The 27407-nt window shown below is 41.5% G+C and overlaps 8 protein-coding genes across 8 annotated transcripts; 3 read left to right on the top strand and 5 right to left on the bottom strand.

The window, feature by feature from the left end:
* Nucleotides 1-1015: 1015 nt before the first annotated feature.
* On the bottom strand, nucleotides 1016-2153 carry EAE98_003523 (uncharacterized protein; the record flags this gene model as incomplete). The annotated part of the gene is made up of 3 exons (XM_038951143.1): nucleotides 1739-2153; nucleotides 1341-1671; nucleotides 1016-1205 (listed from the first exon to the last, which is right to left on the bottom strand). Exons 1-3 carry the CDS (start codon nucleotides 2070-2072, stop codon nucleotides 1016-1018), a joined length of 855 nt encoding a protein of 284 aa, XP_038812607.1. The 5' UTR covers nucleotides 2073-2153.
* Nucleotides 2154-2734: 581 nt separating this feature from the next.
* On the bottom strand, nucleotides 2735-4345 carry EAE98_003524 (uncharacterized protein; the record flags this gene model as incomplete). The annotated part of the gene is made up of 1 exon (XM_038951144.1): nucleotides 2735-4345. The coding sequence occupies one exon, from the start codon at nucleotides 4343-4345 to the stop codon at nucleotides 2735-2737; it is 1611 nt and encodes a 536-aa protein (XP_038812608.1).
* Nucleotides 4346-9598: 5253 nt separating this feature from the next.
* EAE98_003525 (uncharacterized protein) lies at nucleotides 9599-11019 on the bottom strand (the record flags this gene model as incomplete). Its single annotated transcript, XM_038951145.1, has 3 exons — nucleotides 9599-10116; nucleotides 10344-10586; nucleotides 10665-11019. The coding sequence occupies 3 exons, from the start codon at nucleotides 11017-11019 to the stop codon at nucleotides 9599-9601; spliced, it is 1116 nt and encodes a 371-aa protein (XP_038812609.1).
* A 500-nt stretch (nucleotides 11020-11519) lies between these two features.
* On the bottom strand, nucleotides 11520-12392 carry EAE98_003526 (uncharacterized protein; the record flags this gene model as incomplete). The annotated part of the gene is made up of 6 exons (XM_038951146.1): nucleotides 11520-11561; nucleotides 11623-11649; nucleotides 11710-11876; nucleotides 11950-11992; nucleotides 12136-12314; nucleotides 12386-12392. 6 exons carry the CDS (start codon nucleotides 12390-12392, stop codon nucleotides 11520-11522), a joined length of 465 nt encoding a protein of 154 aa, XP_038812610.1.
* Nucleotides 12393-13191: 799 nt separating this feature from the next.
* EAE98_003527 (uncharacterized protein) lies at nucleotides 13192-15317 on the top strand (the record flags this gene model as incomplete). The annotated part of the gene is made up of 4 exons (XM_038951147.1): nucleotides 13192-13446; nucleotides 13495-14635; nucleotides 14687-15200; nucleotides 15257-15317. 4 exons carry the CDS (start codon nucleotides 13192-13194, stop codon nucleotides 15315-15317), a joined length of 1971 nt encoding a protein of 656 aa, XP_038812611.1.
* Nucleotides 15318-16692: 1375 nt separating this feature from the next.
* EAE98_003528 (uncharacterized protein) lies at nucleotides 16693-16931 on the top strand (the record flags this gene model as incomplete). Its single annotated transcript, XM_038951148.1, has 2 exons — nucleotides 16693-16756; nucleotides 16813-16931. The coding sequence occupies 2 exons, from the start codon at nucleotides 16693-16695 to the stop codon at nucleotides 16929-16931; spliced, it is 183 nt and encodes a 60-aa protein (XP_038812612.1).
* A 936-nt stretch (nucleotides 16932-17867) lies between these two features.
* On the top strand, nucleotides 17868-19705 carry EAE98_003529 (uncharacterized protein; the record flags this gene model as incomplete). Its single annotated transcript, XM_038951149.1, has 2 exons — nucleotides 17868-18427; nucleotides 18478-19705. 2 exons carry the CDS (start codon nucleotides 17868-17870, stop codon nucleotides 19139-19141), a joined length of 1224 nt encoding a protein of 407 aa, XP_038812613.1. The 3' UTR covers nucleotides 19142-19705.
* Nucleotides 19706-21613: 1908 nt separating this feature from the next.
* Nucleotides 21614-25708, bottom strand: EAE98_003530 (uncharacterized protein; the record flags this gene model as incomplete). The annotated part of the gene is made up of 1 exon (XM_038951150.1): nucleotides 21614-25708. The coding sequence occupies one exon, from the start codon at nucleotides 25706-25708 to the stop codon at nucleotides 21614-21616; it is 4095 nt and encodes a 1364-aa protein (XP_038812614.1).
* Nucleotides 25709-27407: the final 1699 nt, after the last annotated feature.

Raw genomic sequence — 27407 nt, forward strand, 5'->3', positions numbered from 1 at the left:
CAGACTCATCCTTCTCGCGTAACTTCCTTCTCCCTCCCTTACATCACTCTAATAACACTTTCAATATCTACGCATCAAATCACGTTACTTAGGCCCCTCTTCACAAGTTTACCTCTTTGTTGCATATCTGCTTTGGAGTCTTGAGCTTAAGCTTAGAGGAAGAAGTCTGGAACTTAGCGTTTTCGAAATCGTGGGTATTGGGTATTGCACGTACTAGGTAGTTGGTTATATTCGTCGTTTTTATATTCCCTAGCATATATATCCACTTCGCGGTGCTCGTTTAGTTGGGGTATCTAGAATTTTTTGAGAAGTGGGTATTATGTAGATGTTTGAGGGATTGGGTCTGGGAGTGCCAAGTGGTTGAAGTTCGTATGTAGTGTATATGGTATATGGTTGATATGTGATGTACGAATGGATGTATGGATGTGTATTCAACCCACTGATATTTTTTCTCGCTAACTGGAAAGAATTTTGATATACGGTTTCTACTTTACGCTTGTTCTTTCTTCATCGCGTCTTTTCTAGAGATTGCTTGGATTCGAGGAGTCTTTTTCATCACTTGATTTGGATAACTTGAACGTCTGGTTGTGTGTTTTTTTTTTTTTTTTTTTTCAAATGAGAGGATTTTTGAGATTTTGCAAACAAATAAACCGTCATGGGATTATGAATTTTCTTTGGGATATCAATAAAATTTGCTATGCTCATCTTTTTGGGATCATACAGTAAGTGAGAGAAGCACCGTAGCGAGGCCAGAGAGAATAGGAGCCAGATGACATCAAGTCTACGCAAGGAAATCTTCTTCATAACTTTGTAGATAGCTCATAAATAGATGAAATCGAACAAGAAACCATTAGCATCGACTTTGAGTGTGCCACTCTATCTCTTCTTCAGAAAGATAAAGAAAAACATGACAAATCCCCTACATTCCCTTCCTCCCATCTCCCATTTGAAATCTATCTATCTATCATTTCATCTTTTCCCATCTCCTAACCATTATAATCTCATCTCCAGCCCGCTAAACAACACTTCCCGGCTCCAACGCCGGCTCATCCTTCTTCCTCTTAATCTTCTCCACAAATCCCTCGTTCAAACTCTCCATCTCCTTTTCATGTGTACTTTTTACCCTCCTCAACGACCAGAAATTATAAAAAACAAATAGAACACCCGTTATACATGCAATGGCGCCGGTAACTATCGCAGTAACCCTATGCGCAGATGGGGAGTAAGTAGATGTATATTACAATATAAAAACACAATTTGGAGGAAAAGAAAACATCCAAATTACTCTCCCTGCTCCCCAACAAAATCAATTTTCTTATGAAAGAAAACTTCCCACCCACCTAGCAGTAATACTCCACGCTCCCTTTTGCTGCCCATAAACCCCCACCAGCGTCCCCACAAATCCCGCAACACTATTGAGACAACCCGGCAGGAATATCTTATTCAAAAGCCACACGTAGTTTCGTCGATGTGTATGCCACAGCCATAGCATACCCATTGCACCAACACCACAGCTAAAACTTGCAATCCAGAGAAGAGGAATATTTTTCGCGGCGTGGAGAATGTGTTGGGTGGTTGCATCTGGGAGATCGGAGGGAAGGGAAGAAGAGGGGAGAGATTGGAGAGATGTGAATGTGCCTGGGAAGATTATGAAGCCCGCTAGGAGTATCCCTCGACGATGTTAGAGTAAGTAGAATGATGATTGGAGAATAGAGATTCGAGAGGTGAGATGACTTACAACTAAAGAATGATATGTATATGTTGTGCATACGGGGAATAGTGTCAAGAGAAAGAAGCATATTCATATATCTTGTTTGCACGCTATTTTGTCTATTCAAGCCATCTGGTCTCGCAGATTTCAAAGTCGAACTTCCTGTAATAGTTGATGAATTTGATTTCTTCGATCCATGACGGCAAGGTTGAGAGGTCGATTGGTGGATTATTTGGGGTTTGAATGGCTTTTGCGAAGGAACATGAGATTGTACTTTTGTTGTGCTGTTACGATTAAGTCTTCCATCGCCGGTGTAGGTACTTTTGGGTGGGTCTATTGGAAGGGTGTTTGATCGAGGCATTTTGGATAGTAATTTTGCAGTGGAGCTCAATGTCTTAGTTTAAAGTGAACTTCATGTCAGGGGAAAGTGGACGTTTATGACTCAAGCTAGATAACATGTGAATCATTTGTGGAAAACAAAAATTTATGGCACAGTTTTGTGAATTGGGAATATCATATCATGTTTTGGACGAGATGAATCAAGGTATCGATCGGGTTTCCAATTGAAACCTATACTACCATGCCACATGGAAAAAGTTGCCACAGAAATTACAGCTTTATCTTGACACCATTCGGAGAGAACTTCTGGTATTGTGTTGAATCAATGTAGATCACAGTACCCGATAGGAGGTTATTCGTAGATTGTTTGGTATCATGGGGGTGGGGTCAAAATCAAGATTTACCCCTGGCGCTTGCAAATGCGTAATGACGTGAATTTGGTTTTGCGAGGCGAATAGACGAAGTCCTTTTCAATTTTGAGAAAACTACTCAAGATAGTATTGCGAGCAGAGAAAAACTTAATTGTAGTTCTCATCTGAAAATATGCACAGTAGCTTATGTGATAGGTTCAATTATTGAGTCTTTCAAATATAGAATGGACAAGGAAGCTTTTCCTGACATTTCCGGTATTTCCCTACCAACGCCAACGCTATGCAAAAAAAAGACAATTCCTCATTAGACTTCCTATTTTACCCCAGCCACAAGCAGGTCTAGCATACCCTTGACCTGCATCGCTTTTTGTGACCTTTCTACTTCTGCCCTTACACGTCGATGTAAGAATCTGATTTGGCGTTCTAATTCTGGCGATTCAGAGGTATACTCTGCGTATATGTCCAAGAGCAGCATAGCAGCATCAGTACATATGGGAACATATCGAGGATCAGTAATGTGTTTTGATACCCATTTAAAAATCGGTTGTATCGTAGTCTCGTCACGCTTTTCGAATGCTGCTCGCATAGCACTTCGGTGTCGAAGAGCTGTGAGAAGTGTAAGAACAGTGACTGCGGGAAGACCTTTCTGGAGTACACAATCTAGTGCTTGATGATATCGACCGAGTTGGAGTTCACGCTCCCATTCTGGGGCCTTTCGCTTTGTTGAACGTGCATTACCCTCAATCACCACATCTGCTCCTTCTCCCATAAAATCCATTCCTCTGAGCCTCTTTTCTACTCCGCTAGTGTGTTTTCTCTTCTTGTTCTTTTTATCGTATTCCTCTAATGTACCGTCGAGTAAGGCTTGCATCTCTTTCGCTCTTTCTCTTTCTTTCACCTTTTGCTGGCCTGATAGTCGTGTTTTGATGGATAAGACACCAGATTGCATACCTACAACCAAATGCTTGTCCTCGCGATTGGCACCAGAGCTAACGACATTGACTGACAAAACAGGAGCTGAGTATTTGAGTCCAGTTACAACATTCCATCCCGTGGTTTCGAAAACTTTGACATGGCCGTCTAAGCCACCACTAACCAGTCTAGTAGCGTTTGATGCGAGGCACAACGAAGTGACAGTCTTCTGATGGTTCTTTATGATGTGCAATGGCTTTCCAGCAACCAAATCAAGGACCGAGATTTGATTATCAGCTGCAGCAAGAACGGTGGTCCCTGAAGGCATAGGAAGTACAGTCTCAATTGGTGCAGCATGCTTAAAGGTCATAGCTGCTCTAGTTGGAACTCTAGGATCCCATAATCTGACAGTCTCATCGTAACTACCAGTCAAGATCATATTTGACATCGATCCAGGCATGAAAGCACCACTTCTAACATAATCGGTATGTCCAGTGAAAGTAGTTGTACTTTCTTGACTTGGCAGATCCCATAGCTTAACAGTCCTATCGTCACTAGCACTCATGAGAGTTGTCAATTCTGTTGGCGAAAACTTTGTGGTCCAAACTGGCTGCTTGTGTTCTTCCCAAGTTTTTAAGATGGCTCTTGAATTCACATCAAAAACCTGTATCTTTCCCGTTTCGTCACCTGCCACCATAACACGTCCATCTCGTCGAATCTCTCCACTATGCGCAACATCTGAGAACCGAGTAATAGTCTTTACTAATTTTCGTGTGCGAATGGAGTAGATCTGGAGTCGAGTACCAGTAGTAACACAGAAGTAATCATTGCCGGAGGGTGATAGAGCATTTGTTGGTGGAGGAGGGAACGATATGTGCGTAATAGGATAATTCGTTGGTGATGGTATGAGTTGCTGGGAGCGAAAGCCCTTCCAATATCGTTGTTCAGGTGTAATTGGCGAGGGGGCAGTAGGGAGTTTAACCGCCGGTAGACCTGTCACTGGTGCGGACATCTTGATTACTTGTGAATAGAAAGGTGAAATTAAGATGTCGCAGAAAGAATTTAATATTTCAGCTTGAGAAAGCTTGCGATGCGATTCGCAAAAAAAAAAGTTAAGGGCGGAATCTGGGTTATTTTTCCCGACAATCCACTAGGCTATTTCAAGTTAGCCAAGGCTATACCTGCCAATATTGGAGTTCAGATCTTTTCAGCACTATTTCATCTGTCCCATTCATGATGTCTGAGTTTGAGTTTGGTAAAATATACACAGTACTTGATATTTTGTTCCATTACTCTCAATGGCAGAACCCCCTTTGTCTCAAAATTCTCTTCATGTACTTACCCCAGCCTTGTAGTTGGTACTGGTAGTGCTTTAGAGTGGTGCATACCTAGCCAGATAGTGGTAGGACTACAGTTTTGAATCTTATTGAAACTCACAAGAACAGTATTGAGGTAGTTGATCTCGGATTTCTTTGTATCTACAAGTGTGGCTCGCATCTACCTTTCCATATCTTCCCCGTGGTCCTTTGAATCATTTACCACTATTATCTATCATTAAGTTCCACACATTCTGTTATTATATACCCACAAGTCACAAATTATATCCAAAGTCTACAGAAGCGTGAGAAGATACTCTGTGGCTTTACTCTCGCAAAATCAGTCTAGGTTGAGAGGGTGAGATACTCCTCTGCTAATAAGCACTTGTAAATCAATATCTCCCTTGTCTTTCTCGTCTCTTGTCCTGCTCAATAATTATCATATTCTAGTCTTGGAGATACACCGCATATGATCTATCTTGTCAAGGATACTAGAAATGATCTCCCATGACAGAATTCTGCAGTGAAAGCCCCAAAATTGATGAACATGTAAACTCAATTGCTCCTAGACTACACGCCTATTGCTACACAGCATTTCATCAAAGTGTGACCATCTAAGTGAGAAGTCGTGGGTAATTTCATTCACTCCTGTGATAATACAACTTCAGAAATCTGCCCGCCAAATTCACAAACGCGTTTTCTGTTGGATCTTGACATCACTATGAGAAATGAAAGCACCAAGATCATCTGGCCAAAAATTAAGCTATAGCAGTTATGATCTAGTAAAACTCTCGTCCATAACTCAAGTCTTGCGAAACAACCGTATTTATGATTATCATTATTCAACGAAGAATCAGGAAAAATAAAAGCCCCAATGTCTTTTGCTCTACAGAAGAGCAAGACGTCTCTCCGAAAAGAGTCAACCAACTTCCCTGAATCTTCTTTGCACAACCTCCTGTTTCCCAAACTTGTTACTAAATTCTATCACAGCTTCATTCCTGCAGCCCCAAACGCCAAATCCAATCATTCTGCGCCGCAAGGCAAAATTGACGATCTCAACATCAACCACACAGCCATGACTACAATGAAACAAAGAGGACCAGCAGGTATGTCTGTGCTCAATGATGCGATTCCAAGACTTTCGGTTTGTATTGAGGATTGATTATAAATCGTGGGATCGTTTCATTCTCTTTCGCTTGTATGAAATGACCAAAGGCAAAAATCGCTAAAGGATTTATCAGCTATTCTTCGAGGTTCGATGTTGCTCGTCGAGTGAGTGTTTGTATTTCAATGGGATCGAATATCATCTTGACGAGTATCACTTCCACCTCCCAGATAACTATTAGATACCGCAACAGCTACTCCTCACCCAGGAACGGTGCTCTGTTCTTTCTTACACCGCTATTGATGGTCCATCCTGTTGTCTCGATATGTTGATCAAGGAAACTAATCCAATTGCCAATAAGACACATGCGACAATAGCCAAGATGATAATGTTAGACATGCTGTTGACGGCCTCGCTCTGTGTACAAGAACGCTCGAGGTAGAGTGACAGTAGGAAGACTGTTGTGCAAAGATTGAATGAAGTCTTGATGTTACAAACGTGTTTAGACGATGATTGTAGTAGAGAGTGACAAGAATAGTGGACAGTAAATTTCCTTTGTAAAAATGAGCTAAGGCAAAGAAGGCAAAATTGCGATGTCGAGAGAATGCATGCGATACTGTTGATGAATAGAAGAAAGCAACAGAAAATATACGAATGCCTCCACCTTTATATATTTGTCAAATCTTCCTTATTTACACACATTAAAACTTTGTTATTGAGGTATTCTCATTCTCCTTGTAAATGATTAAATCTGTATAGGGTAAGTCAACTAGGGCATTCATCCAGTGCATGTACTAGTTTACATGGAACATGGACCCTTATGACAGAACTAGAAAGATACAACGCCTACTTGCCGTATAAGCGTCTTACTCGTATCAGCACCGAAAGTTACTAAGATTGAAGCATTTGAAATTAACATATCGCTCTCCGGATTTAAGAAAGCTATCCATACTAATCAGATTCTGGCCTCGTATATGTTCGTCTACCATTCGTTGAATATTATGTTTACGCGAATACGCACAACTGCAAGTTGCCTTCTGTTGGCTAGATCGCAAATGAAATCGATTGATTGAGGTTACTTCAGAAGTTAACTTCGTGTATGCTAGTATTCAAGGCCCAGTCAGCTGTCAAAATCCGGCTCGAGACAAAACCCCTTGCAGTAGAAGCTACCGAACGTTGGTATTTTAGGAATTGAATTCCCCACTACATCCAAATGAACCAATCGCATTACGCTCTGTACGGTTCACGAAACATTGTCAGGATTACACGGGTGGAATTGACGGAATTGACTACCAATCATGTCTAGTCGTCTATCATCTTCCTTGTTTTAGTCAAAGAATCATTTAAGGGCATACTGATAAGATGCTACAAATATTAACACCTTTTACAAGCTTAGCGGCATAATATTATAACGATGCTATGGTCTACAGTCGTTGGAAATAAAGTTATATCCACTGCAGAGCTTCAATACTATGAAATTTGTCTTAAAAGTTAGGGCTTATCTTTCTGCCTCGTCTCGTAAGGACCCTGTCAGTACAAGCGGGGTTTGTACCTAAAAGCGAATCATCTTAATTTGGTTTAGCGTTCAGATATCTGATATTCATATATCGAAGTGTTCGATATACCTGCAATGTGTTGTGGCGGAGTCAAATCGATTACGTGTTATTTGCTTTGCGGAAATTCCTCTTCACTATGTGTAGCTGAGCTTCATGCTCCCTTTCATTTGCAGTTGCAGGCTTTTCTCAAAGGGATCCGTGTCTAGAGTTTATCCATCTTCCAAATTGCCCCGTAAGGACCTGGCCGTCTTATGATAGTGGCTTGTCTGTCAAAAGTTTTTCATGTAGAACCATGTCATTCTTCACAGGAGCTTGTACTGCATCTCCGAGCGAATCGAAATCTTCGACATTACTATTGGGAAGCTTGCCTTTAGTTACGGCAGGTCTGAAAGATTTAATAACGAATCTGAAGATCTAGGATCAGTGAGCCTTGCTACGGATACGATTTCAAAGGCTAAGCCTTGTATGATGATCTCGACCTTTGACTTCTTTCTCCTATTATGACCATGCAAGAAGGCTAATTCTTTCTGATAATGTCAGTTAATCACTAACTCTTTGTCTTCTCTCATCATGAATGGTAAGAGTAGGTAAAAGATGCCCTCAAGGAACCATCTGTTCTAGGAAAAAATCTCTTCTCTCACCTCGCTGCAATGGATTGCAACGGCCTGACTATATTACCTTTTCTATTGTCCTTGAATACATGATTGGACAACTTCACGGTTAAATTAATTCCTCGCCATTGCGCATGATCCATTCTTCCATTGAAGATACATGTGCAATATATCAGTGAGGGACACTGATAAAAAGATATATCAACGCCACATAGAACATCAAAGCCGTCCGTCTACATCTACATTAAGTCTATATTCAAGCATTCTCATCGGATTACCTACTTGGACACAGCCACTGGCCAGGTACTAAAAGCTAATCGGATCGCTTGAGCTCGAACTATGTACTTGTCATTGAAGAGAAGTGATCATGCGATCAAATTTACAGCCTAGTAGCTCAAACCTCCACTTGCAGTATCTCTGCTCTCTCAAACACGAGCTGCGGATCTTTTTGACAACAAACATGCACATGGTATCTAAATAAACATCTTTGTGCTTCGGCTGCGATAAAAGCGAGACCATTATCAACAATCCCAAATTCAAGCTACGTGGTACAATCTCGTACTTTTAAAATCTCAGTAATAGCTATCATCTAGTGCATAAAAATACGCGCACAGTCACTGTCTAGCATTATACACTCTTTGCTAAACTTGCCAAGAGCATTTTTCAATCCCGATGTCTTTGAAGAATGAAGGGAGCTCGATCTACGATGAAGCAGTCAGCTCATTTTTTTAACAGGAAATCGAGTTCTGAATTTCAGATTGCAGCTTGTAGATTTTGTGCCAAAAACAGAGGGAAAAGTAATTTATTTTGAGAGTTCTATAAAGGAGAGTCGAATCGTGTTAAAACATACACTAGATCTATTCCCAAACCAATCCATCTATCTTCCACTTCACCAAACAAAAAGAGCGCAAAATGATACATATACATTTATCCCACGAATTCTCATCTCACTCTCACCACAGCTTCTCTTAAACCAAACCAAACCATCTCCAAGCTTCCAGTTACGAATTCTACGAATCAACCTACCTGCCATCCGATCACAACTACAATCTCCTCGAAAGACAGGGAGAAAGTGTATACTGTAGTCATATAAGATACCTAAATATATATAAATCCCAGTTCGGTAGTCACGAGATGCTATTATAAATATCCACTCGACATACAATGTCATTCTCGGTGCGAATTGTGACTCCCTCTATAGCTATGTAGCTGTAGGCATTTCTCGGTTCGATTTTTTGTGATAGATACACAACAAGAAGAATTTGATCGGGATAGCAAGAACGTGATCTGAGATGAAGTGAAGATTGGGGGTGGCACGAAGGAGTCGAGATATCAAATAAAAAACAGATTAAGAGAGAGCTCCATAGCTACCCCGTTTGTGTCTAATAGTGAGATATAGTAAACCATTTGAGATTATGTGAGGATTCATTGATTCATTCATTTTTATCGCAGAGCTACTAAGTAAAGTGATATCGAAGCTAGACGCTAAAAGCTTGAAGCGCGAGACCACTACAATGAGCAAAGACGATATGTACCATAAAATAATTAGAAAGCATCCCAGAGCTGAAGCAACGCCATCCATCATTCATGATATGTCATCGCAATTCTTTTTAAACTTTCCTTCCCCCCCTTCCCAAACACTCCATCTATCCATATCATCCATTATTACCCACCGGACTAAGCGAAGAACTTGCTATAAGCAGCCTTTTCCTTCTTAGCTCTCTCCGCTGCATTCTTCTTCACAGCTGATAATTCCTTAAGAACAGCCGCATCGCCGGGTACTAATTTGTTGGCCTCTTCAAGATCCTTTAGTGCTTCATCTTCATTCTTAAGTCCTACTTGTGCAATTGCGCGACGGTAGAGAGCTTTGGCTTTATCAGTGTCACTGGTGCCAGAAACTGCGAGAGCGGCGCTAGCGGTACGTTCGGCATCGGCGAAATTCTTAAGCTTGTTCTGGAGGAGGGCAGAATTGCTATTGAGGGTGAAACGGAGAGCTGAGAGGGTGGAAGAAGTTTCGGCTGGAGAGGAAGTAACATCTGGCTCTTCGTTAAGATAACGGAGACCTTTCTCGTATTTGTCGAGAGCGAGGGGAAGTTTATTGTCTTTGAAGGCGGTGTTTCCATAGGTCTTTAGATCGGTAACGATTTTGACGGTTTCTTCTGCGGTGGGAGGAGTGGACATATCTTCTGGGAAGTCTTTTTTATAGGAAAATCTCTAGGTTAACCAATACTCCAAACAATCGAACGACAAGACAAGAGAAATAAAATGACAAGAAAAAACTGAAAAAAGGAAAACTGGAAATCTCGAAAATTGCTCGAAGATATGACGGAAAACGAAAGACGGAACATTAAGGAGATATGTTGCAGATATGTTGGCTAATTCTTGAAACAGTTGAAAAAAGATGATATAGAAGATGAAGTACCTTCGTATGTATCGCCGGTAGAATCAGGAGTCTTTGCATCGGCAGATTCAGCTTCGTCACCGGTAAGCTCTCCACAGTCTGTGATGATGACTTCCTTGTTGGGCTTGTCACCACTTTGAGTGGGCATGTTCTCGATTTTGCGGACGAAATTTTTACCACTGAGGACTTGACCGAAAACGACGTGTTTGCCATCGAGATGGGGAGTTGGAACAGTTGTAATAAAAAATTGACTTCCGTTGGTTCCTGCGAGGTCTTTGTTAGTCTAATCTTTTATTATTTTGACCCGAGGAGCGTCAGACGAAGTGCGATTGTTGTACATACCAGGACCAGCATTGGCCATTGAGAGTAAGAAAGGTCTGTCATGCTTCTCTACGAAATTCTCATCGTCGAATTTGACGCCGTAGATACTCTCTCCACCAGTTCCATTGCCAGCTGTGAAATCACCTCCTTGGATCATGAATTGCTTAATCACACGATGGAAACCGGAACCCTTGTAGGAGAGTGGTTTGCCGGCCTTTCCAACACCCTTCTCACCAGTGCAAAGAGCTCGGAAGTTTTCTGCAGTTTTGGGAGTAATATCATCGTACAATTCGAAAGTGATTCGTCCTAGAGAGTCATTTCCCACGGAGATGTCAAAGAAGACTCGACTGCGGGGTTTGGTTCCTTCAGCAGACATTTTGTTGTTGGGTATATGCTTTTATGTGAGAGAAGGGAATATAGAATGGAAATTGAATAGAAATTAGGGTATCGTATGCAAAATGAAGAAAGGTTCACAGATTATTGAAATTGATTGTTGGATTGCCTTTTTCTGATAATTTCAGCCTTCTTATGAGTAGAAGCTTCGAGATGGAGAGTTGGAATGTGGGGGTCGGCGTTTGTACCTTCCGATCTGAAGCTTTACTCAAAGTGGAGAATGAGGCTATTCACGTGTGGCATGACATTCACTTCATCAGGAAGGAAGGTCCAGAGTATTCCATGTTCGTCATGGAAGATTTTGTGGTTTACTGTTATTATCTAGAGAGGCCGTAATTTCAAGATGCACAAAGGGAATGTCTTGAGACATCATGTGGAGATGCTAACCGCTAGCCATTTCTCTGGCCATGCGCTTAGGGCCTCTACTCATTCACAGATTCGTTCAGCCATGAACTTTGAATGGTCTGCGATACGCCAAACCTTTCATGCCTTCTCATTTGACCTGGTTGACATCTCAAGTGTTACCTAACAGCATTAGTACCAGAACATACATGCTTGCGCTTGACCAATGACAAGGAGGACGTACCGGACCATCATTCACCAAAGCCACTTCCTACAATCAAACATTCGTTAGCAAAATGACCCGAGCAGTCTGAATTGTGGTGTGACCTACCATCATTGCTTGGAACACACCATCTTTGACCCTTTCTGACGCATAACCTTGCTGGACCTTTGTCACAAAAAGTTGATATAATTCCCTAGCCTGGTCCCCTCCCATGGCTCCATGAAAGTCTGGCTTTGAACCCTTCTTCGTTGAGGCAAGTAATGTGAATTGTGAGACTGATATACGAAAGGAATTGTCAGTCTGTGGGAATCCCATGTCTAAGGGTAGTACTCAATTATCTTCACATACCACAGAGAACTTCTCCTTGGATGTCTTGTACATTGTGTTTCCACTATGAAATGAAATGAAATGTATTAGGACAGTAATCAAGCAAGAACAACAAAACAGCAACTGAATGACTCAACCAATGCCTGGTATGAAATAACAGAAAACCACTTCTGAGATCAAGAGAAGCAAGAGACTCCTTGTTCATACCCGACCGCCATTCTCGTCATCCCATAACCGCATTTTCAGGACTTTTGCTGCTAACGATTCTGCATCTTTCTCTGTATCACCAGGAGCCACAGCGGCAAATACTAATATGCCTTTGCCAATTGATGATATCAGCTGCTTGTCTACCGTTACAGAAGCAGACAGAACACGTTGAAGTATAGCTAAGCAGAACCTAGTAAGTATAAAGCTTGGAGAGCAAAAAAGGAACGAGGGGTAGAGGTGGAAATGATACCCTTCATGTTTACTAGGTGGATAGACAAATGACCAGGATTGAATCGGTCTTATTGATCTTCTGACTAGAATCAAGATCGATTCCTCTCTAGGAACGATTTATACAATGAAGTGGGACGGTGAGGATTCCTGATAGTCTGAATTACAAGTCAACAATGTCGATAGGTAGGAACGAGACTCTCTCTATAGCTATATGATGACCTACTTTGGGACCATATGATGCAATCCCCACTTGAGCATTTATTTCATCCATGATAATAAATAACAATTAATCACAACCATACGATAAAAGATATGAATTTTCAATGATCAAAAGAATCGAAAGATAATTGAATTATAAATCCAAATATCAATTCAGAAATCAAAATCCATTTCCAGACAGTAACATACATATCCATATTCATTCCATACTCAGCCATGGCATTCTTTCTGTGAACCTTGCCCATGAGCTTTCCCCCCACGTTCTTCTAAGGCTGCAGGTGATGAAGGTAAGGTGCAAGCGAGGCTCTCTTCCCGCAATCTCACCCAAGCCAATATGGTCGCAACGTGAAATCCAATTCAAAATTCAGCAACAACTTCTCAACCTTTCACCACTACACATTCACACAAAGACCACGCCTTTACTTGGTAGCAAGGTAATTTGTAGATTCCTTGTACTACCACCTTTTCACGCAAAGGCTCAAGCTAGACATCTATACCACGCATGGGGTCTGATATTTGTCAAACAAAGCTAGCCCCTTGTACACAACAGCAATCACCAAACACCAACCCATCGATACATTTCTCCGTACCCCTCACAATTACACGATGGCGGCACGAAAACTTCAGCAAGAAGTCGACAAGTGCTTCAAGAAAGTCACTGAAGGCGTGGCAGAATTCGAATCAATCTACGACAAGATAGAACAATGCACAAATGCTGCGCAGAAGGAGAAGTTGGAGGACAACCTCAAACGTGAGATCAAAAAGTTGCAGAGGCTTCGTGATCAAATCAAGACATGGGCTGCAAGTAATGACATAAAGGATAAGGGTCCTCTGTTAGATCACCGGAAATTGATTGAAACGGTAGGGCATATATTTTGCTTGACTTTGGAGTGAGCTAAACTGTTGTAGCAAATGGAGAAGTTCAAGGCAGTAGAAAAAGCTATGAAGACGAAAGCATATTCGAAAGAAGGGCTTTCGGCGGCAGCGAAGCTGGATCCAAAGGAGCGCGCGAAAATGGAGACCGGGGAATTCTTGGGCAACATGGTAGAGGAGCTAGAGCGCCAGATCGAGACAATGGAGGCCGAACGGGAATCGATATCAGCAACGATGAAGAAGGGGAAAACTCAAAGTGCCAAGGCCGATAGAATAGCAGAGCTGGACAACTCAACGGAACGGCACAAATTTCATCAAAATAAGTTGGAGCTTATCAAACGCTGTCTGGAAAATGGTACTGTCGAGGTTGAGCAAGTCAAAGATCTTGAGGAGTCCATCAAATATTATGTGACCGACAATATGAACGATGACTTCATGGAGGACGAGGAAATGTATGATGAGCTCAACCTTGATGAGGAAGAAGATAATTACGGCATGAATAATGATAATGATCGGGTCTCATCACAAGACACACAATCGATACAGGAGGATGTACCAGATACAGATCTACGATCCAATAGTTTACCCGGGAAATCGAAATCAGGTTCAGAACCGCCTCTAGCTGCTGCACGAAGACCTTCTACTCAACTGAAAAGCCCTCTCCCTTCCTTGGCCACTTTACATACCCCTCTATCGACTTTGTCAACAAATGGAAGTTCAAGTAACCTGATGAAACCAGCTGCAGTACCTACACGTGCCCCTGGAGAGACATTGAAATATGCTTCGGCGGCGGCGGCGGCTGCTGCTAGTGATAAGAACGGCCTTGCTCCTTTACCCCCTCCACCTGAAACTTTACCGACCCCCGCAACGTCAGTCAGTCACCCATCTTTATCTGGAGGTGCTGGACGGAGACCGAGTGTTACGGCATCTCCAACTACTATACATTCACAAACCGCAAGTGTCAATCAGACACCTGTGACACGATCTAGTGTTCCAACTACAGATACGCCATCAAGTGCCCAAACAAAATCTCCAGCTTTGAGTCAATCAAGTGCTGCACCTAGTGGAGCAAGTGTGTCCCATCCTGTTGAAAAAACAGAGAATACGAGACCAAATCTTTCCTCAAATTCGTCAGGGAAGCAACCAGCCTTATCCAAGACAGCAGAAGGCAAGAAAGGTTTGTCTATTGCTATTCCATGCGATTCCAATGCTAACAGTTCTATGCAAGCTGTTCCACCACAATCGAATGGTGTCTCGAATGGGCTTAAGTCAAGCACACCAGAGAATACAGAATCTGTATATCATCTTCCTTCAGGGTTCCAGGATATGCTTCAATCTTTTGAGGTAATTCAAAAGAGTGCCCCAGATGTTTTATCCACAGCATCGCAAAGAATGTTGGCATCATCCCAGGCTAGTGGTCCTGGCATGTCAGACGTTTCGCCTCCTCGCAGCTACAAACCAGAAACCCCTTTCAACACGCCATCATATTACCCCCAAGACGTCCCGTCAGTGCTAGATGACCCTAGGTTATATAATCGTATAGATGGAGAAACTTTGTTCTATGTCTTCTACTACAAGCAAGCCACATATCAACAATACCTTGCGGCTAGGTCACTAAAAGAACAAAGTTGGCGATTTCATAAACAATATCAAACTTGGTTCCAACGACATGAAGAGCCAAAGGAAATTACCGAGCTGTATGAGCAAGGAACTTATCGCTTCTTTGATTATGAGAGCACATGGTAAGTTTGACCATATTCATTATTTTTCCCAACATCAACTAACCAAGTGTCTACAGGATGAACCGAAGAAAAGCGGACTTTAAGTTCATCTACAAATTCCTAGAGGACGATGTATGAATAATGCACTGACGCCTATGGTATCTTTTGGTTGGAGGATAGGTTGGCGCAGTGGGAATTGCTCAACCAGCATCTGGCTTGGGGAAATGACCTTAGTTGTCTTAATAGCGAATACTCTTGCTCATCTGGTTTGATTCGGATGAAGTTTCTTAACTTACCTGACAATATTCCTCAGAGAAATAAAATGTTTGCTCGTTGTGATATCTGCCAAACTTCACCCTTCCATACTGGCTCACTGGTCATTTAGGTATTTCTGTGTTTTGTGAACGGCTAGAGACATGCATGATGAAACTACAATTTATGCCAATTGATGAAATGTACTCCCCAATGCAAACAGAATGGGAGAGAGTTTAATAGCATCAGAAGATACAAATTGTTCTCTTGCATTGATCTTGACGAATCAGTCTTCATATTAAGAACTACACTTGAGCGTAATTGGCGAATCAAAACTGACCTTATTCAGGGCTTATCATAAACTGCCCAGGTGTGGGTTGATTGGATATTTCTTCGTATATGGCAATAAAAACCCTTACTAGAGAAATTTCGACTTTAATCCAGATTTTCGTCTTCTGGTCGAAAACTTTGTCCTAAACGGTTGGTTTATCTTCATAGGCCGCAATGAAATGGCCTGCAGACATTATGTACGAGTATGACAACTTTGGGCATCATCACTTGTAAAGTTTGATACCCAATTCTCAGATATTATAAGAGGATGTCAGCTCTCCCCAGATTTCAATTTTTTGAAAAAAATAAATCATGATTCCCTTGCATATTCCTTTTTGCCTCGTCTCTACCCAAGTACAACCAACTGCGCACAAGTTTTGGACCCCAAAGAGGGTTCGCTGAGCCAGCCGACAATACATAGTATGCAACCTCGAAAATGCGACTTTGAATGGCAAATCGTAAGTGTCAGGCACAGGATTGATTAAACATTGAGACTACAGCCCTCTCAGTATTTTCGATCTCTTTTCGGATAGTTCTGTTCGGTGTATATCTCTATATCTTGATTGTTTCACGGAAAAATACTAATGATAAGCAGGTCCAAGTTGTTGTCTTATATCCAGACATGCCACATTTCGTAAGCATGTGGCTTGTACATGGATTCAGATCCTTGATGGAAGTGCTCGTCCTTTTACAATTCTTCATTCAGGACATGATGCAGCCTCTTCTTCACATGCGATGAGGAGTTCACTGAATGTGGCAGTTGAGAAAGACACAGCCAAGCGTTACATCGGCGTCTGCCAGTTATCGTTAGCACAAGCAAATGAAACCGTACAACGAATGAAGGCAAAAGAAGGCGGACGGTCATTCCCGCTCTTTTCACATCTTGCTGCCTAATGGTACGGTCCCATTATCAAGGAGGTTCCAAATCGCAATGGTCCATAGGAGAGTAAACACGAATTCCCTGCTCTGCGAGATACATCTTATTGAGAATGGCGGTCAGCATTGAAGCAATGATATAGGAACAAGTTGCCCAGATCAGGTTTGAAAATAGATTTCCTTCTATTACGACGATTTCATGATACCTCAAAACTCGTCTTTACTGCGCCCCGCCGCCAATATGGTCAATCAGCGACCAGCAATTATGATACCATAGGGTTTCGAATCTACTAAGCCAAATACCCCATTTTGATCGATTCCTGTGAGCATTCTATCATTCTGTGCCTTGCTGCGCATATAGGGCATCAATGATCGCCGACAGACACAATGCCCCTTCAGTTGCCTTTTCGGCTAGTCGGACCACAATCCTAGGATCATTATCGTTCGCCTCATTGAGGCTTAAGTTGCCCAAAAGCAGATGCTTCTTTTTTTCGAACGTTCGCCCGCTGTGCCGTTCGAAGAGAAGGCTAGAAGGTAGCCGGAATCCTAGCTTCAATTTCGACATTACACAGGCCCAAAAATTGCTGACATATTTCATTGGCGACTCAAAATCTCCCAAGTCCTTGACTCTCGGTGAGTTCATCAAGTTAGATCCCGCTAAATAAGTGAGAGGGGCTTTCTATTACCTTTCTATGCATATGAATGCAATAGATGAAGCATCCGGAGCCATTTAAAGTTTTCCGGGGCAACCTTTCACCATAGATATCACAAGGCTATGAGATCCCATTGGTAAATAATAAGCTATGTTGATATTAACCTCCATCTAATTGCACAGGTCATAGGTGATGCATGTGAGTAATTCAGGACTTGACTGACTGTGAGGGAATGACTGTTAAGTGTTGGGTATTGAGAAGCCTCGCAAATTCCTACGTCTATTAAGCAGCTATATCATGTCACGAATTAACCAGAAACGTGGAGATCTTCATTTCAATATACCAGCATCACTGTCCTTCTTCCTATAATTCCTCTTTTATATCATTTCTTTCGTCAACTCTCCTGGAATATATCAATAGCTGGTAAGTGAACTTTGTTTATACTGTCGATCTTCTATTCTTATGACCTGGTCAAATTGCATTCTAAACAGAAGATGATACCTTTCAAGTGAGGTCTAGACTAATATCATGGAAAAGGGTAAACAGAACCATTTCCAGAACAAGCCTGCTATTTATCATGTATTCCAATTCGTTTGATAAAAACCGGAGGCCAAGGCAATACCTTGATCAAGGTAGACTTCGGCCTAATCCGACTACAGCACCATCAATGGGAGGATTTCCAATGAATCGAATCCGTTCTGACCAAAGCTCGACCAGCACTCAATCCGGATCTTCTGGAGACTTTTACTCTCCGGTTCTCATGAGTCGAAATTATTCGGATCAAGGCTCAATCAGTACCCAATCTGGATCGTCCAGGGAGTTCTACTCTCCGGCTCCTAGCAGTCCATCCATGTCTTTCGATTTAAACCCCTCCCACTTACCACAATACTATGACGATGGATATAACCAGGGATACAACAACTACACCACAGCATCATATAGTATGGAGAGGAGCTCATCGAACCAAAGTCATTCTCTCAAAGCAACTCCATCTAGTCTTGGCTGGTCCCCCGAGACAGAACTCCTCAGACTGTACAAGTTAATCGTACCAAAGGGAAAAGAGCCATATCTAGAACTACTTCCAGGGTACACAATTCATCAAGATACACCTCAACAGGTTTTTCTTGATCCACCTAGGTACGTCGATCTACACTTGAAGATTCTAACGAATACTCATACATGCAAAGTGATCCTCAAAAAGGCGTCTATCCTTGTCAATTCCCAATCAACTGTCCAGGCAAGCAATTCCGAAGGCCTGCGGACCTAGAACGCCATTATAGGCATGTTCACGCCGATGCCGATCAGAAGGGTAGTTTTCCCTGCGACTACAAACCCTGCACCCGATCCAAAGGTCCTTTTACCCGAAAAGACCACTATCGAGACCATCTCAAAGATTTTCACAAAGAAGATATTGGGACTGCTAAACAACCCAAGAATACAAAAGATCCTAAGAAACTAGAAGATCTTCAACAAGCGTGGCTCGAAGAACGTCAAATCGATCCGAGATGGTGGAGATGTAGAAAGTGTCTCCGGAGAGTTTATGTGGATACGAATGGATATAAATGCGTAAATTGCAATGAGGAATGTGCGAAAGAGAGGATAGAAGCGAGGGAGCAAAAGAAACGAGACGGGGATAGAGAGAAAATGTACTACTCGGGTGAGAGAGCGGATATGATGTATGCGGCCCAGTGCACGAGCTGTAATGGAAGCATGTGGATCTCGGATGTAGGGTTTGGGGAAGAACATTCGGTGCCCTGTCCGATTTGCGTGCCGAGTGAGGAGATTAGCTACGAGGATGTGGAGTGGCAGGAGGATGGGAGTTTTGAGCCGGCGTACGAAAATGCTTATTAGGAAGTCCGAGTTGGCTTCTTGGGGAGATGGCGAAGGGTTACGATTTGATGAGTTAATGTTTTATGAGAAGAGAGTAGTAACTCTTGAAAATAAGACATGTTCATCTGCTGGCTCTAGGCGTTGGATTTGGGCGGCGAATCAAACTGGGTGGCGTATAAATGTAGACAGACGGCTGGTAACTTGCTTGGAGGGATTTGGTGTTGGTGTCGCTTTTCGTGCTAATTCAACTATTATTTTCTTTTTCCTTTATACAATGTATATTTACCTTTTCATCTTCGCTTTTCTAAACATTTATTCATTCACACCTAAGGTCTCTTTTTTAATGTCCTATCTTTTGAAAGGAGCCAAAAAAGAAACCTTCCAAATTGTTACGTCAATTTTCAGCAGGGTAATAATATTGCTTCGCTTTTCTCTCTATTCCTCTTTCACTATTTCTTCCTCCCCCCCTCGATGCTCATTCTTAATACTTTCCTCACACCTCATCGTCTGCTCCTTATGATCCTTCTTATATCATTCGGGGCGAGGTGTTTCGGAACGCCCAACATTCGGTATCTAATAAGCCTTTGATATCAAGAGACGAAAAGTAAAGTTTATTCTTTATTCTTAGTTTTTTTTAATTTTTTTTATATAATTAAACCCATAATAAAAGATATACTATACACAGATGACATAACTATATACAAATTAGATTCCTGAATATGGAAAATATATAATTAATATACACTATATAAAAATTCTGTAAAATATAACGTATAAGTTTCTTTTACTATACTCCGAAATCTATCCCCTTTAATCCCTTTTAATTCATTCCATTCAAGCTCTAGAGAAACTCTAGAGAAATAATATAAATAGATACTTATTATTAATCACAGAAATCGATCGATATTTATACTTGTACTTATATTTATGTTCATTATATCTAATTATATTACTACTACTTTTACTTAGAGTCAAATAGTAATAGAAAGAGATTTTCTAACTTTCTCACTTTCTTATCTTCTTTTGTACGATATAATGCGGAATATGAATATACGAATATAGAAAAGATTTAGATTTATTATATATATAATGCAGATCAAAGTAAAGTAAAACAAGCAAGTTAAAATTAATATCAATATCTCAATATCATTTATTCATTCATTTATTCCTATATCTTCTCTTCCATCTTCTCTTCCATCTATTCTATTCTATTCCCTCCAACCTCACCCTCCTGAACTTCATCCTCCTAAGCTCCAACCTCGAGATCCAACCTCAAAATCCAGGGAAGATTCAGAAGATTCAGAAGATTCAGAAGATTCAGAAGATTCAGAAGATTCAGAAGATTCAGAAGATTCAGAAGATTCAGAAGATTCAGAAGATTCAGAAGATTCAGAAGATTCAGAAGATTCAGAAGATTCAGAGAAAATCTAGAGAAGTTTTGATCTGATTATTCTATTCGAACTCTATCTATCTATCTATCTATCTATCTATTTATCTATCTATCTATCTATCTATCTATCTATCTATCTATCTATCTATCTATCTATCTATTTATCTATTTATTTATCTATTTATCTATCTATCTATTTATCTATTTATTTATTTATTTATCTATTTATTTATCTTCTATTTATTTATCTATTTATCTATCTATTTATCTTTTATTTATCTATTTATCTATTTATCTTCTTATTTATAAAAAAAGTATTCTATTTATCTATCTATCTATCATCTCTATCTATCTATCGAACCACCTCCCCCCCCCAACCTTACACACCCATCTACACCAAAGTATACCTACCACATACCATCTATACCATCTATACCATATCCAACCAAGCACTCAGAAAATAACAAGCAAATCAACTCCACAAGCAAAACAACTCCACAAGCAAATCAACAAACATACTCTAGAAGAGAATTCTTCAAATCAAATATCAGAATCATACGATCGATACGATCGATACCTAGATAGGTAGGTACCTAGACAACCTGTTGAGTGATTTCGACGATTGAGAAAAACACATATAAAAAAGGAAAGAAACACCCCCCCCTTCCCCCCCCAAACAAAAAAAACACAAAAAAAAAAAAACAACAGATATTTTGATTCTTAAAGGATACCTACCTACCTACAAAAACAACTACCAAGACAGGAAAAAATGATATATATATATAAACCGTAACAAATAAACACATAAACACATAAAACAAATATAGAAATAGTCAATAAATACAGCATGGATATAAATATAGATATTCATAAAGATATAATAAATATTTAGTTCGACATAAAAACATTGACAGCAAAAGTAATATATAGATAGATAGATAGATCCATGCATGCTCAATATAGAATTGCACAAGACGAAAGCGCTCTCTCCTCTCTCCTCTCTTCTTCTCCACACTCTTCTTCTCCACACTCTTCCTTGCCCCTTTCTTATCTTTCTTCCTCTCGGTCCTCTCGGTACCAACTCCGCTCTGCTCTTCTCCAGCCTAAAACATACCCCCATCACCCCTTCCATCTCTCGGTATATGTCCCCAACCCCCCATCGTAGGCGACACAATTTCCTCTCGGAAGCCTTCTCCCCTCGCGCCTCTTCCATTTCCAGTATCAATACTCATCCCCTCTGGCCTCGCGCCTCTTCCATTTCCAGTATCAATACTCATCCCCTCTGGGATACCCATCCCCATCCCTGTAGCAGGTGCCGGTGCCATTATGAAACCCCCATCATTACTACTTCCACTCCCCTGACTCTTGGGTTCCTGTTTTCCCTTCCTCCTCAATCCACCTAGAAAACTCCTACTTTGTTTTTCCTGTCTATTAAGTCCAAGTCCCCCTAGCCCCTTTCCCCCTGGCGGACTAGAGGCTTGCATGCCTAACTGTTGTGCACTGTGATCTGGCGGTGGTGCATAAGGTCTCTGATATTTTGAATCTTTCCCAAAAGTTGCCTCCCAGAAATTTTGCTTCTCTTTCTTTTCTTTATCTTTACTATCTTTACTACTCATGGTAGAGATCGTACCTATTCTTTCACTTCCACTGCCTGCGGAACCGGGAGCGCGAAGATATGTTTGGCTTGTATTATTTATGCTTGTGGCATTGCTATTACTCATTGAGTAGTCCTGCCAAGGAGGTGGAAGGATAGGATGTTGATGTTCTGAATCTGGTTGAAAACACGATTGTGTTGGAGGGAGTGGGAGAATTTGAGGGGATTCGTGAAAATGTGTATTTTGGAGACCTTCGACTATGTCTTCGAATTGGAGAGAAATTTGATCGGCAACGCGATCACCGTACTCTTCAGCTTTGAGTATACATTCATCGGTGCGCTTCTTGAGAGCTATACACAACTCGTTGAACTCACCAAGATCACCTTCAAAGTATTGAGTCATGGAATTCGAGGTTCCTTCTAGCCATAGTTTGACCAAGTCGGCAAAACTTCGTGCATGGTCAATCAAATACGGCAAAGAAGGAAATCCTTCACGAGAAGTGGGAGGTAGTCTTGCGAGAATGGTAATGGGCGTGGAATACGACGCAGGAACCGCAAACGTTGCACGATCCGGGGCAATAGCACAAATAGAATCGAGAAAATCCTTCACACCTTGACGATGCTGATAAAGAAATTTGTTCATCGGTTCCATCCATGACTCTTTTTGACCAAAGCTTGATAAGTTTGCCAAGGCTTGTAAACTTTTTGCGATCAAGGTGAATGTTCGCTGAGCTTTCGGTTGGGGATGATCTGGGAGTAGTCCAAACAATTTTGGATTGAGAATTGCTGGACAGAAAAATCGTAAAAATATGAATCCAGAGACACTAGTATATGCAACAGTCCGAAGAAAATCTCCGTATCTATCTTCAGCAACCGCACGGATGTACTTGAAGATTTGTCGCAATTCTGGTGGACATCGAGTTGCAGAATCTGCTATTGATCTCCAGACGTCAGTAGTTAGAGCAATCAATGAGACCCAATTTTTCTCAAATGCACCGTCGTTGTCAATTCTAGATGGGTCGACTTCGCAATCAGGGTTAATGTTGTTGATGGTACGAATTTGATCTCCCAAGATTTCAGAGAGATATTCCTTCCCAACTCGTCTCATGTGAAAATCAAGAGCTTGCGTTAGTAAGGAGTTTCCTCGGAACAAAAGATTCGCTTCAGTATTGAGACTTTTCCCCATGTCTCGAACCGATTGTTCCCGCTCAATGGACGTGAAGGAAACCTCGTTTGAGCCAATTCTCCTGCTGTATCTAAGTCGTTTTGTTGGCGCTTCTTTTCCAATGCCATCGATTTCGTCTTCAACTAGGGCTTTTAGCCATTCTGATCCGTTTCCAGATACTTGGAATATATTTAGCAGTGTTTCAGATAATTGCCTGAGATTATTGGGTATGACTTGAGAAATTTGAAGTGTCAACCCATTATTGAAATTGTGTAGAAGCTCAGAGATTGGTTGATAATCTTTGGCAAGAAGTACAACAACTTCATCATGTCGAAGTTTCATTAGCATCTCCCCAACCTGCTCTTGATTTTGATCCAAAATTGGCCACCATGCCTCATTATCCTTGCCTCGCTCGAGCTTGTCAACCGATATTTCAACGACTCCACAGATAGTTTCTACTTGCTGGTCCGCCACTTGAACGCTCGAACTTGACAAGAATCCTTGCACGGTTAGTTGTGACATTTCCATACGTTTCAAAACTATCGATAGTTTTGGTAAATAAGGAGGCAGATCCGTGAATTCGCACTCTTCTCGCCAAAATGGATTTCTGGTCTCCAGCTTTGTTATTGTACGGGCGCGAACCTCACCATCAAGCATGACCTCTGCAAAGTAGTCACCGAGAATCCCATCTGGCTCTGGCCTTACCGAGTGCCTGCCATACTGGGGTAACTCTGCCCTTATGCCAGACTTCCGAAATTTAGCTTCAACGATTCGCATGTTTAGAGACTTCTCAATTCGGAACATATCGTTAGTTGAAGAAGGATATCCCTCAGGCAATTCCTCACCTTCGGCATCAGCTTCTATTTGCTGTGGGGTATCATGTCCATATATTTCTGGAATTGTGAAAGCCCTCAAGAGACATAACCAAACTTCGAAAACCAATCGTGATTCTAATGCTAGGTAGATAGGTCTAAATATGGACAAGTCTGTGGATGTAGAAGTGTACTGTGGAAATATGGCAATGCAATATTCTTCTCCCAGTACTGACTTGTCAAGCTTTTGGATTGCGCTCCTGGACAATTGTGGGAGCTGAACGACTGAAAGCAATAAAGCATCATTTTCGGTCAAAACCTTGAGATCGCCATTATCCTGAAGTATACAGGATATCCTACGCCACTGTTGTCCAGAGTTACGCAGATGTCGCGTTGAACGACGAGTGATAATGGACTCGGGGGATAGGGGTGGCCCTTTGTCCCACAATAGGAGCTTGGCTACTTTGATAATATTTGAGTCTTTATTACTATACGCAGAACCTCGTCGATCCACTGGGCGTCTGTCGTCGTGATGTCCTGTTGGAGATTTCAGCGGACTTGTCAAAGATGACGCTAGCCTGATCTGTTGCCATGGTAGTATCGCTGCTAACCAGTGATCAAATTCAGCAGGGTCCGTTGGTAAAAGACGAAGGTCTAAGCCGAGACTTGGATTTAATATCTCCAGACACCTTACTTGTCGTTCCAATGAGTATATGATCGGTTTGACCCTACATCCTCGAAGGTCGGTTGCTACAGCAATGTGAAAAGGTCCTTTGTCGTCGTCCTCATACATTAAAGAGCCTTTCACGTTGTCAATATAACACACACCTCGATACCATTGCCCGCGCTCTACTGTCTGATACTCGACTTCACCCCTCATGCGACCGCGTAAACTTTTCATAAGACCCAATATCTTCTTAGTGTTCCCAGTAGGCACAGGATCTGGAAGAGAATCGACGGCAGGTATATCTACAAATGCTTGAAATGGCGAAGTCGGCCGTGAATGCTTTTTAACCAATCGTCTACCCGACCCCTTTTCCTTCTTAAGAGAGTTGGATTTAGTCAATGTGTTTCTGTTAGAAGTAGATGGATATCCGATGGCAGTATTAGTATCGGGTCGTGGCTCGATGTCATGGAAAGATGATGAGTTTGTGGAATGTACTGAGCCAATTCGCTGTCTATTCCTAGGCGCGCCTCCCGATCCTGATCTTTTTCGTGTGGTAGCATCTACGGTATATGTTCGAGGTCGAGATCGAAGACTCATGGTACTCTGAGGAGGCTTGTCAATCGAGTCACTGCTATATGAATCATGGAAAACAAGGCCTTGACGGCGCTCTCTAGGCTTTTCTCCGCCAGGTATCGATCGCGGCGACGTTTGCACGGATGGAAAGAGTCTAGGTGGAGTCTCTAGTATGCTTAAATTGTCGTCTGTTACCTCGACAGGTTCGGGCGTAACTGTGCGAATAGTTGTATCCAAGCCAGGACCCCGCGATCGTCGAGGCTCACTCGGAGAGAACCTTCGTGCCAACGTCTCTGCCGCATTTTCTCCCCAGTCCCGCACAGTATTTTCCCTTCCAGACGTCCCATTGTAATCTCTGGTATCCATACCTGGTGACAATAGACTCATCCCGCGATTCCTTCCTATGGAGGTTTAGAAAACCATGCCTAACCATCCAAACCTCAAAAAGATGGCGGCCCCGGTGATGTTAGAGAATTTGACGAGCTCGCGTATTCGAGTCTTGATATGTGCGGCAGCATGCAAGCAGAGTTGTCGAAGATGGCATGGGTTCGTACTGAACAATTTGAATTGAAGATCTTCGATACAAGCTGTGGCGTACGTGGGGAAGTCTAAGAAGTGCGCAATTGATTGTGAAGCTTCTGCCAGTCTTTGTACCGCGCAAATAGCGTAGATCTTTTGATAGAATGACAAAGCTTTTCTTTTCCTTTCCTTTTACCGATAGAATCGAGTCCGCTCCAAACGTGCCTTATGGTTTCCCAATACCGATTGCGAGATTTGAGAGGTCCTCATCATCACTAGCCATATACCATATATAACAAGTTTAACCAAGATTCCGTCGAATCTACTTTAGCGGGTCGAATTTTTCCCTTTGGAGTATAGAGGTCGGAGGTTTCAAGGGTTGATAGTTTACTAGTCGAGCTGGGCTGCTGGGGGGCGGTGGAATATTCAAGTCTAGGACCAGGCTTAAGGTAGTAAGATAAAGGGAACAAATAAGGCCCGAAGCCTTAAGTGGAGGAGGAGAGAAATGCAATTGCCTGTCGCCTTATATAGAGAGATTCAGGTTGGGAGCCAATTGACTGGGGAGGTGACATGTACGGAGAATTCAGGGGATGCAGACTTGCAGTAGATGATGGATGATGGATGATGGATGATGGATGATAGATGATGGATTGTGAGTGAAGCGAAAGGACAAGAGAAAAGAATTGGGGGGAAGGTGATGATGAATGATGAACAGGTACGTGTTGTATTCTGATTGTAAAGTGCTACGAGGAGGGGACATATACGAAGTCTGTACGAAGCTATGAGCTTTTGACGATGTTACGATGAAGCATCTTGATAAGTATGAGTGAGTTGTGCTTTTTCGGTTGTATCGGAGCACCATCCAGAGAATCCTTGCTCAATATCCGGTAGTGAGGACAGGAATGATCAATGATAATGAAAAAGTATATTTGGGGAACTTCTGGAAACGAGGGAAAGCAAGGGACTGGTGATCATTGGGTACCAATCAAATCGTAGATATCTCCAAGATTGCAACGGGTTGGTATTATCGCGGCTAATGATGAAAGTCATGTATGGGACAGTAGCTCGAGTAGTTGGATGAAATCTTAATTAGGGCCCGTTCGGATCGTTTTTTTAATTTGTTGATAAAATAATATGTTGACTAATAATTTAGCCTAAATTTGTGAATATAGGTTTAAAATTTGTAATCTATAAAATGTAAAGTAATAATATATTGATAAATACTAGTCAAAGTTGTATTACAGATTTGGTAAGATTGTTATACAAATTTTCAAATTTTGTTGATTTATATTTTGTAGCTTTTTGTAGTCAAATATAGTATTCGGCAAATCACTTTTTTTTTAATTTTATTATTAATATAAATTATTGAAGAATATTCGTATTCGGTAAATGTTTATTTAGATCTATATTGTTAATAAATGTAGTCTAATATTGTCTAAAAAATTGATCCGAACGGGCCCTTAATATTTTAGCATTCTTAAGGTTGTTTCAAGTTTCAACAGTCATCCAACGGGTAGATGTTGTTATACTACCTAGTATCTACCTAGTACTATCTACTATCTACGAT

The sequence above is a fragment of the Botrytis deweyae genome (genome assembly GCF_014898535.1).
Source record: "Botrytis deweyae strain B1 chromosome Unknown BDEW_006, whole genome shotgun sequence".
NCBI classification, from domain to species: Eukaryota; Fungi; Ascomycota; class Leotiomycetes; order Helotiales; family Sclerotiniaceae; genus Botrytis; species Botrytis deweyae.